Source organism: Colobus angolensis, unplaced genomic scaffold (genome assembly GCF_000951035.1).
Source record: "Colobus angolensis palliatus isolate OR3802 unplaced genomic scaffold, Cang.pa_1.0 Scaffold145, whole genome shotgun sequence".
NCBI classification, from domain to species: Eukaryota; Metazoa; Chordata; class Mammalia; order Primates; family Cercopithecidae; genus Colobus; species Colobus angolensis.
Window position 1 is genome coordinate 1,832,474 of NW_012114544.1, and position 11,938 is coordinate 1,844,411.

Genomic DNA, 11,938 nt, shown 5'->3' on the forward strand with positions numbered 1-11,938 from the left:
ACCACGCCCAGCTAAGTTTTTGTATTTTTAGTACAGACAGGGTTTCACTGTGTTAGCCAGGATGGTCTCGATCTCCTGACTTCATGAACCGCCTGCCTCGGCCTCCCAAAGTGCTGGGATTACATAGAATGTTCTTATACAAAAGAATACTGTATGATCATGCCTCCAATAGTCAGACTAAGACTGTGGTTCATTTTCCCTTATTTCTGTGTGCTTGATTTCTTTCTGCACACCTGGTTTAAAGGCAGTAATTTGGCATAATACTTGTTTTTGAACTTAACTTGTAACTAGGTTTGGAAACAAATGCTTATCAGTTTTAGGTCTGATTCAAAGTAAATCTTATGTCATTCGATATACATATCTATACATACTCATATACATAAACACATTGTGCTGCTTGAAAGAATGATGTTCTCATTTCCTTTTCCCAAAACTGTATGACTGAAGCTTTTATTTTAAACCCAAGGAGAGTTCTGACTTTCAAAAGAAAGATTATTTGATCTTTTCCTTTTTCATTGTTTGCTGTGTCACACTTGGAAAATGAATGATAAAAATTGTTTTTGTGGGAAGTCGGGATCTGAGAGGGTAGAGACTATACTTTTGAAAATACTTTGGTTATAATACTGTCTGTAAGGTACTACAGCCTCAGAAATGACATAGTCACTGGTTTTCATGGGATCATGATTCTAAAATGGCAATCTTTCTGGAATAAAACTTCCTTGAGCAAGGGTGTCTTTTTCATGTTGTATGTATCACATATAGAGTTAGATACTCACTAAATATTTGTTGGATAAGCAAATCATTCTTAATAAATATCCCAACTTTTGGTGTTAGGTGCGGTACTTAGAAGAAGAAAGACCTTTTGCAATTGAGCAAGTTACTGGAATGCTGTTAGCCAAGCTTAAAGAGACTTCAGAAAATGCTCTGAAGAAACCAGTGGCTGACTGTGTGATTTCAGTAAGTTTTATTTCAGTAATGAATACCCTTGAATTATATTTTTCAGTGTATTAATGTAATATTGAAAGATTTTTCTTCCCTTACACTTTCTGCCCTTATCCAGTAAATAACCTAAATCCATTTGACTTTCTTTTTTAAAAAAAATTGCCTTACTTGCTAAAGTTTAGGATTGAATTTCCCATAAAATCAGTTATGATGAGCAGTGACTCTTGAAAAACTGTTATGTAACTAGTGACTGCTGCTATCTGGGATTTATCCCTAAGAATCTTCTCAGATAGCAATTAACTTCCCACCTGTAAGGACCTTAACATTTTATAGCAAAAGTTGAAAATTTCTAGTTGGGAATTTGAGGTTGTGTTATCAGGGGAAAAAAAAATCTTTAAGGATTCTTAACAAAACATTTAAATTATTTACCCTGTCTTATCTCTTGAGGTCCCATTAAACATCCTCAACTGGTTCTTTACCTACATGTTAACTAAATTGATAAATTCCTACTATTAAACTTGACTACAAAAGTTCAGGAGTCTCATGTCATCAGAAAAACAGAATTGGATTATGAACTTTTCAGTGAGTTTAGTAATCAATTTTTTTTCATAGGCATTTGGAATTTTTTAATGGGAGAAAAATATTAGAGCTTAATATTTTCTAGCCATTTAGTAATAGCAAATAATAGAGTTTACCATTGACCAGGCACTATTTATTGGCATTTTAACCCATTTAATCTCAGAAGCAATCTATGAGGTAGGGATATTATTAAAAAGTAGGGTTAACCTACTTTTACAGATTCAAAAAGTGGGATACTGAGATGTCAAATAACTTGCCCAAAATCGACACAGCTAACTAATACAGTGTTAGAGCCGGATAGTTAATTCCCAAGCCCATGCTCATAATTGTTTTACTGCCACTTGAAAGGATATATTAGAATCATACAAATTTTAAAGATTCATCTTAAATTCAAATCCATTTCTATTTAATTATACTTGCTTTTACTTTTGTGTCAGAAATTCATGTCAGAACAGAGTAATAAAACTTTTGACCATTATTAACTTTGTGGTTGGTGCAGTAGATCCATTGTAAGCTCTACAGGGACAAGTATTTTTTCTGGTTTGTGCACTATTTTGCTGGTAACTAGAAAGTACCTGGTTTGTAAGTGCTCAATGAATATTAAATGAACCATGCATTATAACTTAGATTTTTGTCAGGAGGATAATACCAAATCAGATAAGCAAGTTTATTGAGCAAAATTTAAATTCTTTTCCTGTTGTTAATCTGTTCAATGAAGTTTCTAAATTCATAAAACAATAAAATTAAAGGAAGCTACTTATTTGAAACTTAAAACTGGAAGAGCCCAAGTTATTTTATATGTAAATACAATTAATAGCTTTTTAGAAATTGGTCTATATGCCAAATTAAAATACTTCTTAGTTTGATAAAACTAGGGTTTATACATATATACATCTTTATACATTTTAAGACTGAGTTTAATTTTTAAATGGAGATGTATTTAATGGGCTGGGCATAGAGGCTTATGTCTATAACCCCAGTACTTTGGGAGACCAAAGCAGGAGGATTGCTTGAGGCCAGGAGTTGGAGAACAGCCTGGGCAACCATAGTGAGACCCGTCTATACAGTTTTTTTTTTTAATTAGCCAGGCATGGTGGCACACACCTGTAGTCCCAGCTACTCAGGAGGCTGAAGTGAAAGGATTGCGTGAGCCCAGGAGTTTAAAGCTGCAGTGAACTATGATTGTACCACTGCACTTCAGCCTGTGAGGCAGAGCTAGACACAGTCTCTTTCAAAAAAAAAAAAATTATATATACATATATATGTGTGTGTATGAATGTATGTATATTTTTTAATGTTATTTGGTGATTTTTAAAGGAAATTCATATTTATCACAAGTTCCCTACAATATAGTTCCCCTCCTTTGAAATATAATTGTTTTAAACAGTTGGAACTGTATTCTTCTGGTTGAGTGTATATACACACAATAATGAAGTAATGTTATACGTGCCCTTTTTAACACAATAAAGATAGAATTCCTTAACAATTCAGATCTACCTGATTCTTTGTAACAGCTACATAGGATTCCATTATATGGATATACCATAATATATTTCTATAATCTCATTTTCAGACTCTTGAATTTTCAGTTTTTTATTATGAAAGATGAGCAAATATATTTTTAATAGATCAGACTAACACAGGAAGTATTTAGATTAACAAAACTTAGGCAACCCTGCCATATTACTTTACTTTAAATTAGTATTCATACTTTAGGTCAGATCTTTACAGCATAGAAATTGTCAAACTTAAAAAATAAAACACTAGTATTTTTCCTCTTTAATTAGAACATCATTATTTGCTTTAAACTGTACATAAGTTTTAGGGTAATTATTTTATATTTTTCAGTTGACAAAATGTTTAAGTAAAACATTATACTTAACTGTTGTTTTTAAATACTAGATTCCTAGCTTTTTCACTGATGCCGAGAGACGATCTGTGATGGCTGCAGCCCAGGTTGCAGGCTTAAATTGTTTAAGGCTGATGAATGAAACTACTGCAGGTAAGCACTTTGCAATTTGAAAATCACTGTAAGCAAAATACTATTGTAGTGTTTTTTCTAATTAATAACAAAGCATTATTTTTTTTTTAACTCTGAGGCAAGAGGATTGCTTGAGCCTGGGCGTTGAAAGCTGCAGTGAGCTATGATCATACCACTGCACTTTAGTGAGGCAGAGCTACACACAGTCTCTTTAAAAAAATTATATATACATATAAATATGTGTGTGTGTGTGTGTGTGTGTGTGTGTGTGTACTGATTCTTATAAGCTTGTTACTTTGTAGTACAACTTTTTGGCAGAGGTTAAATGTCTTAATGGCTTTACAGATCTTTACTATTAAAGAGTTGTAGTTGAGTAAGGAAAAAGTAAAGTTAAAACATTATTAACCAAATTGTGAAAAGTTAATTTACTTTGAAGATAATATGTATTACTGTACTGCATGTTAAAGTACAGTGTCAAAGTGACATTTCTTGTTTTCCAAGTAATTACTATGCTAGAATTAACATAATTCTTTGTTCTTATACAGTTGCACTGGCGTATGGAATTTATAAACAGGATCTTCCCCCATTAGATGAGAAACCAAGAAATGTAGTATTTATTGATATGGGACATTCTGCCTATCAGGTCTCGGTTTGTGCTTTTAACAAAGGAAAACTTAAAGTAAGTAAATACATGGTTTGTTATATTTACATATATTAAGAACACAGACTAAAGAGCCGTAATAGCTAGGTTTGAATCCTGGCTCTGCCCCTTTATGACTTCAAGCAAGTTACTTAATCTCCCGAAATCTTAAGTTTGTTTATCTGAGACCAACAATAGTAACTATCTCACATAATTTTTCAGGACAAAATGTTGTGTACAAAATTCTTGGAATGCCTGGCATAGGGTAGCTGCTGTAATATATATTAGCTATTTTTATTGTTGTTCTATTGTTAGGTTGTTAATGAAGTCATCTATCAGGGAGCATAAATTATCCATAAATATAATTACAGGAAGCATTTTCTAAAATGATTCCCATTGATTATAGAAACCTTTCTATCCAAGCATTCTAATCATAATTTTACTTCTATGTGCTTCTTACAAATTAGGATTTGGCCGGGCGCGGTGGCTCAAGCCTGTAATCCCAGCACTTCGGGAGGCCGAGACGGGCGGATCACGAGGTCAGGAGATTGAGACCATCCTGGCTAATATGGTGAAACCCCGTCTCTACTAAAAAAAAAAAATACAAAAAACTAGCCGGGCGACGAGGCGGGCGCCTGTAGTCCCAGCTACTCGGGAGGCTGAGACAGGAGAATGGCGTGAACCCGGGAGGCGGAGCTTGCAGTGAGCTGAGAGCGGCCACTGCACTCCAGCCTGGGCGGCAGAGCAAGACTCCGTCTCAAAAAAAAAAAAAAATTAGGATTTATAATCATTTTTACATTGATTCTTTTGTCCAGACTTATGGTCTCTCTCCAGTATGCACAGAGTAGAGTTTACTTAGGAGATAAACTGCAACACTGCAAAAGTATTCTGTTTTAATTTGTATTACTATAGTAACATCTTTGTAATCAAAAAATTAAAGGGAAATGACTCAGACTGAATGTAGGGTAATGTTCAGTATAAATTGACTTAATCCTTGGCGTTTAGTCTTAACATATTGACTTACTTTAAAACGAACGTTTTTTTTCCTTCCTTTTTAGTAGGTAACTTTGTAGTGAAATACGATTTTTAGATCACAGACCCCTTTGAAAATCTGATCAAGGCTATAGCCCTTTTTCCCGAAATGCACACTTGTACTAGTTATATACCAAGATAATTTTGCATTTAATTTTGGGTAATACTAGACTCCATGAGAGGTCTATACATGGATTCTCCATGCTAGTCTGTGGGGCGACATTCCACGCACATTGCACTCATATGCTCCTGTGATATTTACCACCGTACTACCACCCCACCACCCACCTTGTAAAGAAAGAGCTGCAAAACCACACCAACAGTAGGATTCTTTATTAGTGACTGTTGTAAGTAGTCATTTTACCCTAGGGAGAGAGCCTACATGTTTGGTCCTATGTTTTCAAGAACTATCGTGTTGAATTTATGTGACTCCCTTCTGCTGGGAAGCCTGTTGCTCAACCAGCTGGTTAAATTTTTACCTGGTTTTTTCTGTTGGTTAGTTTTTGGTTGTGTTTTTTGTTTTTTGTTTTTGTTTTTTGTTTTGTGATAGTCAAAAGGCCTAATTTCTGATCTGTAAATTGACCAATTATGGTATTTTATATTTAATCTTTGAATCTGCTTTTCTTGGATGTTTTGTTCTCGTTTATATGCTTAGGACTGTTTCTTTACTCTCTTAAACTTGGTTTAGGTCTATCTTTTCAGTGCTGTTGTAGAACCAAGTGAGTGAGATAATGAGGCTTTAGTTGTTGTAATTCAGTTATTTCTGAATTAGAATTCTTTTAATTATGATATATGGATCTGTAACTATAAAGTAGAAAATTCAGAATAAGGAAATACATTGGCTAAATGTAAGTGATAATTTAACTCTGATTCCACATTCAGCACCCCTGTGATTGGACAAGTTTTTTTAGAGTCATTTTTATTTTTAAACTTTTTTATTTTAGAGGTTTTTCTTTTTTTTTCTTTTTTTTTTTTTTTGGAAGAATCTATAATTCTGAAAATACAGTTCTGCTTTTTCAATTAAACAGGTCTTGGCTACTACCTTTGATCCATATTTGGGTGGCAGGAACTTTGATGAGGCTTTAGTAGACTACTTCTGTGATGAGTTCAAGACCAAATATAAGATAAATGTGAAAGAAAACTCTCGGGCCTTGTTGCGTTTATATCAGGAATGTGAAAAACTAAAGAAGCTAATGAGTGCAAATGCATCAGATCTTCCATTGAACATTGAGTGTTTCATGAATGACCTTGATGTTTCTAGTAAAATGAACAGGTACCACGTATGTTTTTAGTTTGAAAAGTGTTTACTTATTTTATAATGTTTAGATCATATCTGATTTTTTTGTTGTTTTAGAAGATATGTTCAACTTTTAATCCCAGAATAATGAATTTTATTTTATTTTCTCGCAGGGCTCAATTTGAACAACTGTGTGCTTCCCTTTTGGCCAGGGTTGAACCCCCTTTAAAAGCAGTAATGGAACAAGCTAGTAAGTGGAAATTACTGGACTATCAAAACTGTACCATAATGTTGCCTACTTAGCAGGGGTAGATAATGATAAAAGAATAAACTTTGTTTTTTAAAAAGATTTATATTTCTCATTTTAGAGAAGAGGATTGTAACTCATTATTCATAAGAGTGAGGCACTATAATTCTGGGTTTATGGTAATTCTTCCTGGCTCTTTTTATGGTTTATATCATAAATCTCATGCTAGTTCTGGCCAAGCATGGTGGATCATGCCTGTAATCCTAAGACTTTGGGAGGCCGAGGTGGGTGGATCACCTGAGGTCAGGAGTTCAAGACCAGCCTGGCCAACATGGTGAAACCCATCTCTATTAAAATTCCAAAAATTAGCCAGGCATGGTGGTGCACGCCTGTAACCCCAGCTATTCAGGAGGCTGAGGCCAGAGAATCACGTGAACCTGGGAGGCGGAGGTTGCAGTGAGCTGAGATTGCGCTACCGCACTCCAGCCTGGGCAACACAGTGAGACTCTGTCTCAAAAAAAAACAAAAAACAAAAAATGAAAACAATAACAAAAAGACTCATGGTAGTTCTATTTGGAAGTGTTTATAAACTATAGATGATTCTAAAATGAAATTAATGTAGAAATGGGGACATGATTGCCTTTTCATAAGGATTTTGGTAATCAAAAATATCTTCTATAGGGATTTAGGAGGTAGAAATAAGAAAATTGAAGGACTCTGAAGAGCTACTTTAAAACCCATGAAGTGCTTCTATTGCCACACCATCATCTGGACCAAGTTGGACCAAGTGCATTGCCTGTCACATAAATAATATTTATTAAATGTTATCTATTTCTAAAAATTGCATTTTTCTTTCCTTTTATTTTCTGACAAGTAAAAAGTCAATCCACTTTTTAAAAAAGTACTTGACAAAGCCTTCTGTTAAGATTTTTAAAGACTATCATTTTTCTCAATTAAAAAAATTTTCCAGGCTTACAACGTGAAGACATTAGTAGTATAGAAATTGTAGGAGGAGCAACACGAATTCCCGCGGTGAAAGAACAAATCACTAAATTCTTTCTTAAAGACATAAGTACCACATTAAATGCTGATGAAGCTGTTGCAAGAGGATGTGCATTACAGGTATAATTGTTATTTTATTTTGTAGAGTACGTATTTTGCCAGAAATGAGTGATAGATCCAAAGGGGCCTTTTAATGTTACCTGTTCCACACTTATCAATAAGCTAAAGTAAATTGAAGTTACTTCTGATAAATAAGTCTTATGTCTTTCCCATTTATATTTTTAAGCTATAATAGGACAGTGTGTCTGTAACGACACTGAAAGAATATTAATTTTACAAATTCTTGCAGTCTGCCCATTTAAAATCCCTTTAAAGATGTTAATTTTTGTAAGGTCACATAAAAAGTACTCAGGCCCTTTTAAATTTTCACTTCTCATTGCCAAAAACCAGTAACTTTTAAAATGTAACGTTGTAATAGGAGGACTCTTAAGCAGTTCAATCAGAGTAATCTAGGGTATGTTTTGTATTTGTTGATTTAAGTATGGTTTGCATCTTATTTTCAGTGTGCGATTCTCTCACCAGCATTTAAAGTTCGTGAATTTTCCATAACAGACCTTGTTCCCTATTCAATTACATTAAGGTGGAAGACCTCTTTTGAAGATGGAACTGGGTAAGTTATTTTTAAAACCTTGATTAGAGCTTGTTGTAAATCTTTAACCAGTTAAACCTACTTTTCTAAATTAGAGAAATTTACACTTCTTAAAATTCTGCCAAATACTTTTAAATAATGTGTTAGATAACAGAGAATATAAAAATGATATATCACCTATAAATCATAATTGGGCATATTTTTAAATTTGTGTTTTTTATAAAAGTAAAGCAAGGCTCATTTTCAAATAAATCACAGTATAGAAGTATAAAAAAGATCTGCATTTGTCATATCCTCTCTTAGCCCATTTTACAGACACAAACATTTTTAACAGCTAGTTTATCTGTCCAGTCATTTTCTTTGACTATCCATAAATAAATCATACACTTTTTAAGTACATATAGAATTATCTATAAATCTCCAGTGCAACTTAGCTTTTTAAATTATATTGTGTTTTATTTTTCCATGTCAACACACAGTAACTGTTTTTTCAATAGTTGTATGTGCCATAATAAATTTAACCAATATAGTATTAAGTCATATTTTTACTATTTTAAACAGTGCTAGTAAGAACATCCTTGTGCACATACCCTTGTTCAGTTGTGCATGGTGTATCTGTAAGATAGCAGTGTGGGAATGGAATTGTTGAGCCAAAGAATATGCACATTATTTTGAGTAATATTGGCAGATTATTCACTAAAAGGATGCCGGTTTATATTCATATTAGTTTGCATGAGATTGCCTATTTTAGCTCATTTTCTCCTATACTTTCGGTTGAACATGCAGATAATAAAAAAAAAAAAAGTACTTTGTTATTAATGTTTTGTCTGTCATAAGCTACAATATTTTCATGCTTGTGTTACCATTTACATTTTTTTCCATGAACTGCCCAGGATTTAGGTAGCCTGCTTCCCTACCAGAATCAAAATTTATATTTCAAACGTTTTACTTGCCTGCTTTTCAGAAGTATAGCTTGTACAATGAATAATGGTGTGTTTACATTTTGAAGTTATCTTTAAAATTTTGTTCTGTGTTCTATACTTAAGTACCCCCAAGAAAACAAGATTTTTGTATACGTTTCAAAAATACGAATTATCAGCCTTATCTGAATGTCTTGCAAAGGATTTTAATGGCATGTGTTAATGTCAGTTTTTTTCTTTGTAAATATTTTTTCACCTGTCTTCCCCAGATAATGTCAATTTTGAGGCAAGAATTATTATTCTATAAAATTTAATTTCAGTTTTAAGGTATAAGTGATCCAGAAAAAAATTGTGAGAAAACATATGGGGGAGCTAAATTGAAAAGTAAATATAGCCTAATGACTACAATAAGAAAGTAGAAGGTATTGGTAGTTTCTTGAAAACTAGAATAGAGTAAGAGGTTTATGGATTCAAGATTTTAAAATCTTGCAAACTTACAGTAATAGGATGATAATATAGTATTAAAGATTGGTTTCTGGGCCACTATAACAAATAGTCATAAACTGTTTCTGTTAAACGATTTAAGAATAGGAATTGCTATGTAGATTTTAAAAACTCCCTGTTTTGGTGGGGTAAAATACTGCAAAGGACATTGTTATATCAACTGAAAAATAAATGGAAATATGAATAGTTCAATATCAGAGAATATCCCTATTAGGATGCACACTGACGTTTTTAGGGGTAAAGGACCATAATGTGTGTATAACCCTCAGTTGGTTCAGGAAAAATATACACAGAAAGTGTGGGCCGGGCTTGGTGGCTCAAGCCTGTAATCCCAGCACTTTGGGAGGCCGAGACGGGCGGATCACGAGGTCAGGAGATCGAGACCATCCTGGCTAACATGGTGAAACCCCGTCTCTACTAAAAAATACAAAAAACTAGCCGGGCGAGGTGGCGGGCGCCTGTAGTCCCAGCTACTCGGGAGGCTGAGGCAGGAGAATGGCGTGAACCCGGGAGGCGGAGCTTGCAGTGAGCTGAGATCCGGCCACTGCACTCTCCAGTGGGGAAAGAGTGAGACCCCAACCCAAAAAAAAAAAAAAAAAAAAAGAAAGTGTGTACACTCAGATGATGAAACAAATAATGGAGTAAAGTAGCAAATCTAGGTAAAAGATATACAAGTGTTCCTTGTCCGATTTTTAATTTTGCACCTTTTTGTAGGTTTAAAATTATTGGCAAACGAAAGTTTCTATTAAAGGTAGCCAGAATTAAAAGGGTAATAGGCAAGTATTTTCGAAGTTAATGGGTAGGACTTGGCCCTCAGATGTGAGGAAAAAAACCTTACACATTGACTTTAAAATACACATATTCTCAAGTAATTTTTCTTTTTTTAATAGTATACAGTTGTCTGTTACTATGATAGACATCATGAAAGCTTTGAGCCATAAATCTGTCACAATGCATGTTTAGAACAAAATGAATAATTGTTTTCTCTTTTTATTTGTGCAGACATTTTTGCAGTTGCTGCTAATGGATTAAGAATAAAATGGATTCAGTAAATAGGTTCATAGGCAACTTTCTATTTGTTTCTAAGTGAGTGTCTTTCCCACTCCATTTTAGGGAATGTGAAGTTTTCTGTAAGAACCATCCTGCCCCATTCTCAAAAGTCATTACTTTCCACAAGAAGGAACCATTTGAACTAGAAGCATTTTATACTAATTTACATGAAGTGCCTTATCCTGATGCAAGAATTGGTAAGAGAAAAAAAAAAAGTTTTCGATAACATTTTGGCCTTTTATAAATAATGTGTTATTTTAGAATCAAGGAGACAAATAGACATTTCAGCTAAGCCAGTACTGGACTTCTAAAGAAAGATATTTATACTCTTTTTTAAAATGTGCATTTGTAGTGCTCAGTTCATTTCTATAATGACAGCAGGGTTTATTACAGTTGGCCATCAGTATTCATGACTTTGGCATCTGTAGATTCAGCCAATACTAGGAAAAACCAAGTGTCTGTACTGAACATGTCTAGACTTTTTTTTCTTGTCGTTATTCCACTACTACATATAACTACTGACATACCATTTATTTTGTATTAGGTATCATAATTAATCTAGAGATGATATAGCCTTAAGAGTATTTGGGAGGCTGTATGCAGGTTATACGCAAAATACTGTGTCATTTTTTCTTTTAATTATACTTTAAGTTCTAGGGTACATGTGCACAACGTGCAGGTTTGTTACATATGTATACATGTGCCGTGTTGGTGTGCTGCACCCATTAACTCGTCATTTACATTAGGTATGTCTCCTAATGCTATCCCTCCCCCAAACCCCCACCCCACAACAGGCCCCAGTGTGTGATGCTCCCCACCCTGTGTCCAAGTGATCTCATTGTTCAATTCCCACCTATGAGAGAGAACATGCGGTGTTTGGTTTTCTGTTCTTGCAATAGTTTACTGAGAATGATGGTTTGCAGCTGCATCCATGTCCCTACAAAGGACACGAACTCATCCTTTTTATGGCTGCATAGTATTCCATGGTGTGTATGTGCCACATTTTCTTAATCCAGTCTCTCATTGATGGACATTTGGGTTGATTCCAAATCTTTGCTATGTGAATGGTGCTGCAATAAACATATGTGTGCATGTGTCTTTATAGCAGCATGATTTATAATCCTTTGGGTATATACCCAGTAATGGGATGGCTGG

General features: G+C 34.2%; 1 protein-coding gene across 3 annotated transcripts in view; it reads left to right on the forward strand.

The window, feature by feature from the left end:
• The window catches only part of HSPA4L (heat shock 70kDa protein 4-like), a 60,194-nt gene that overhangs the window by 18,863 nt on the left and 29,393 nt on the right, over positions 1-11,938 (forward strand). For all 3 annotated transcript variants that reach the window (XM_011935596.1, XM_011935594.1, XM_011935597.1), the window contains 8 exons: positions 835-957; positions 3,424-3,523; positions 4,048-4,181; positions 6,203-6,447; positions 6,585-6,661; positions 7,629-7,780; positions 8,224-8,330; positions 10,847-10,980. In XM_011935596.1, the coding sequence (XP_011790986.1) occupies positions 835-957; positions 3,424-3,523; positions 4,048-4,181; positions 6,203-6,447; positions 6,585-6,661; positions 7,629-7,780; positions 8,224-8,330; positions 10,847-10,980 (1,072 nt within the window). The remainder of the gene's footprint in view (positions 1-834; positions 958-3,423; positions 3,524-4,047; positions 4,182-6,202; positions 6,448-6,584; positions 6,662-7,628; positions 7,781-8,223; positions 8,331-10,846; positions 10,981-11,938) is intronic.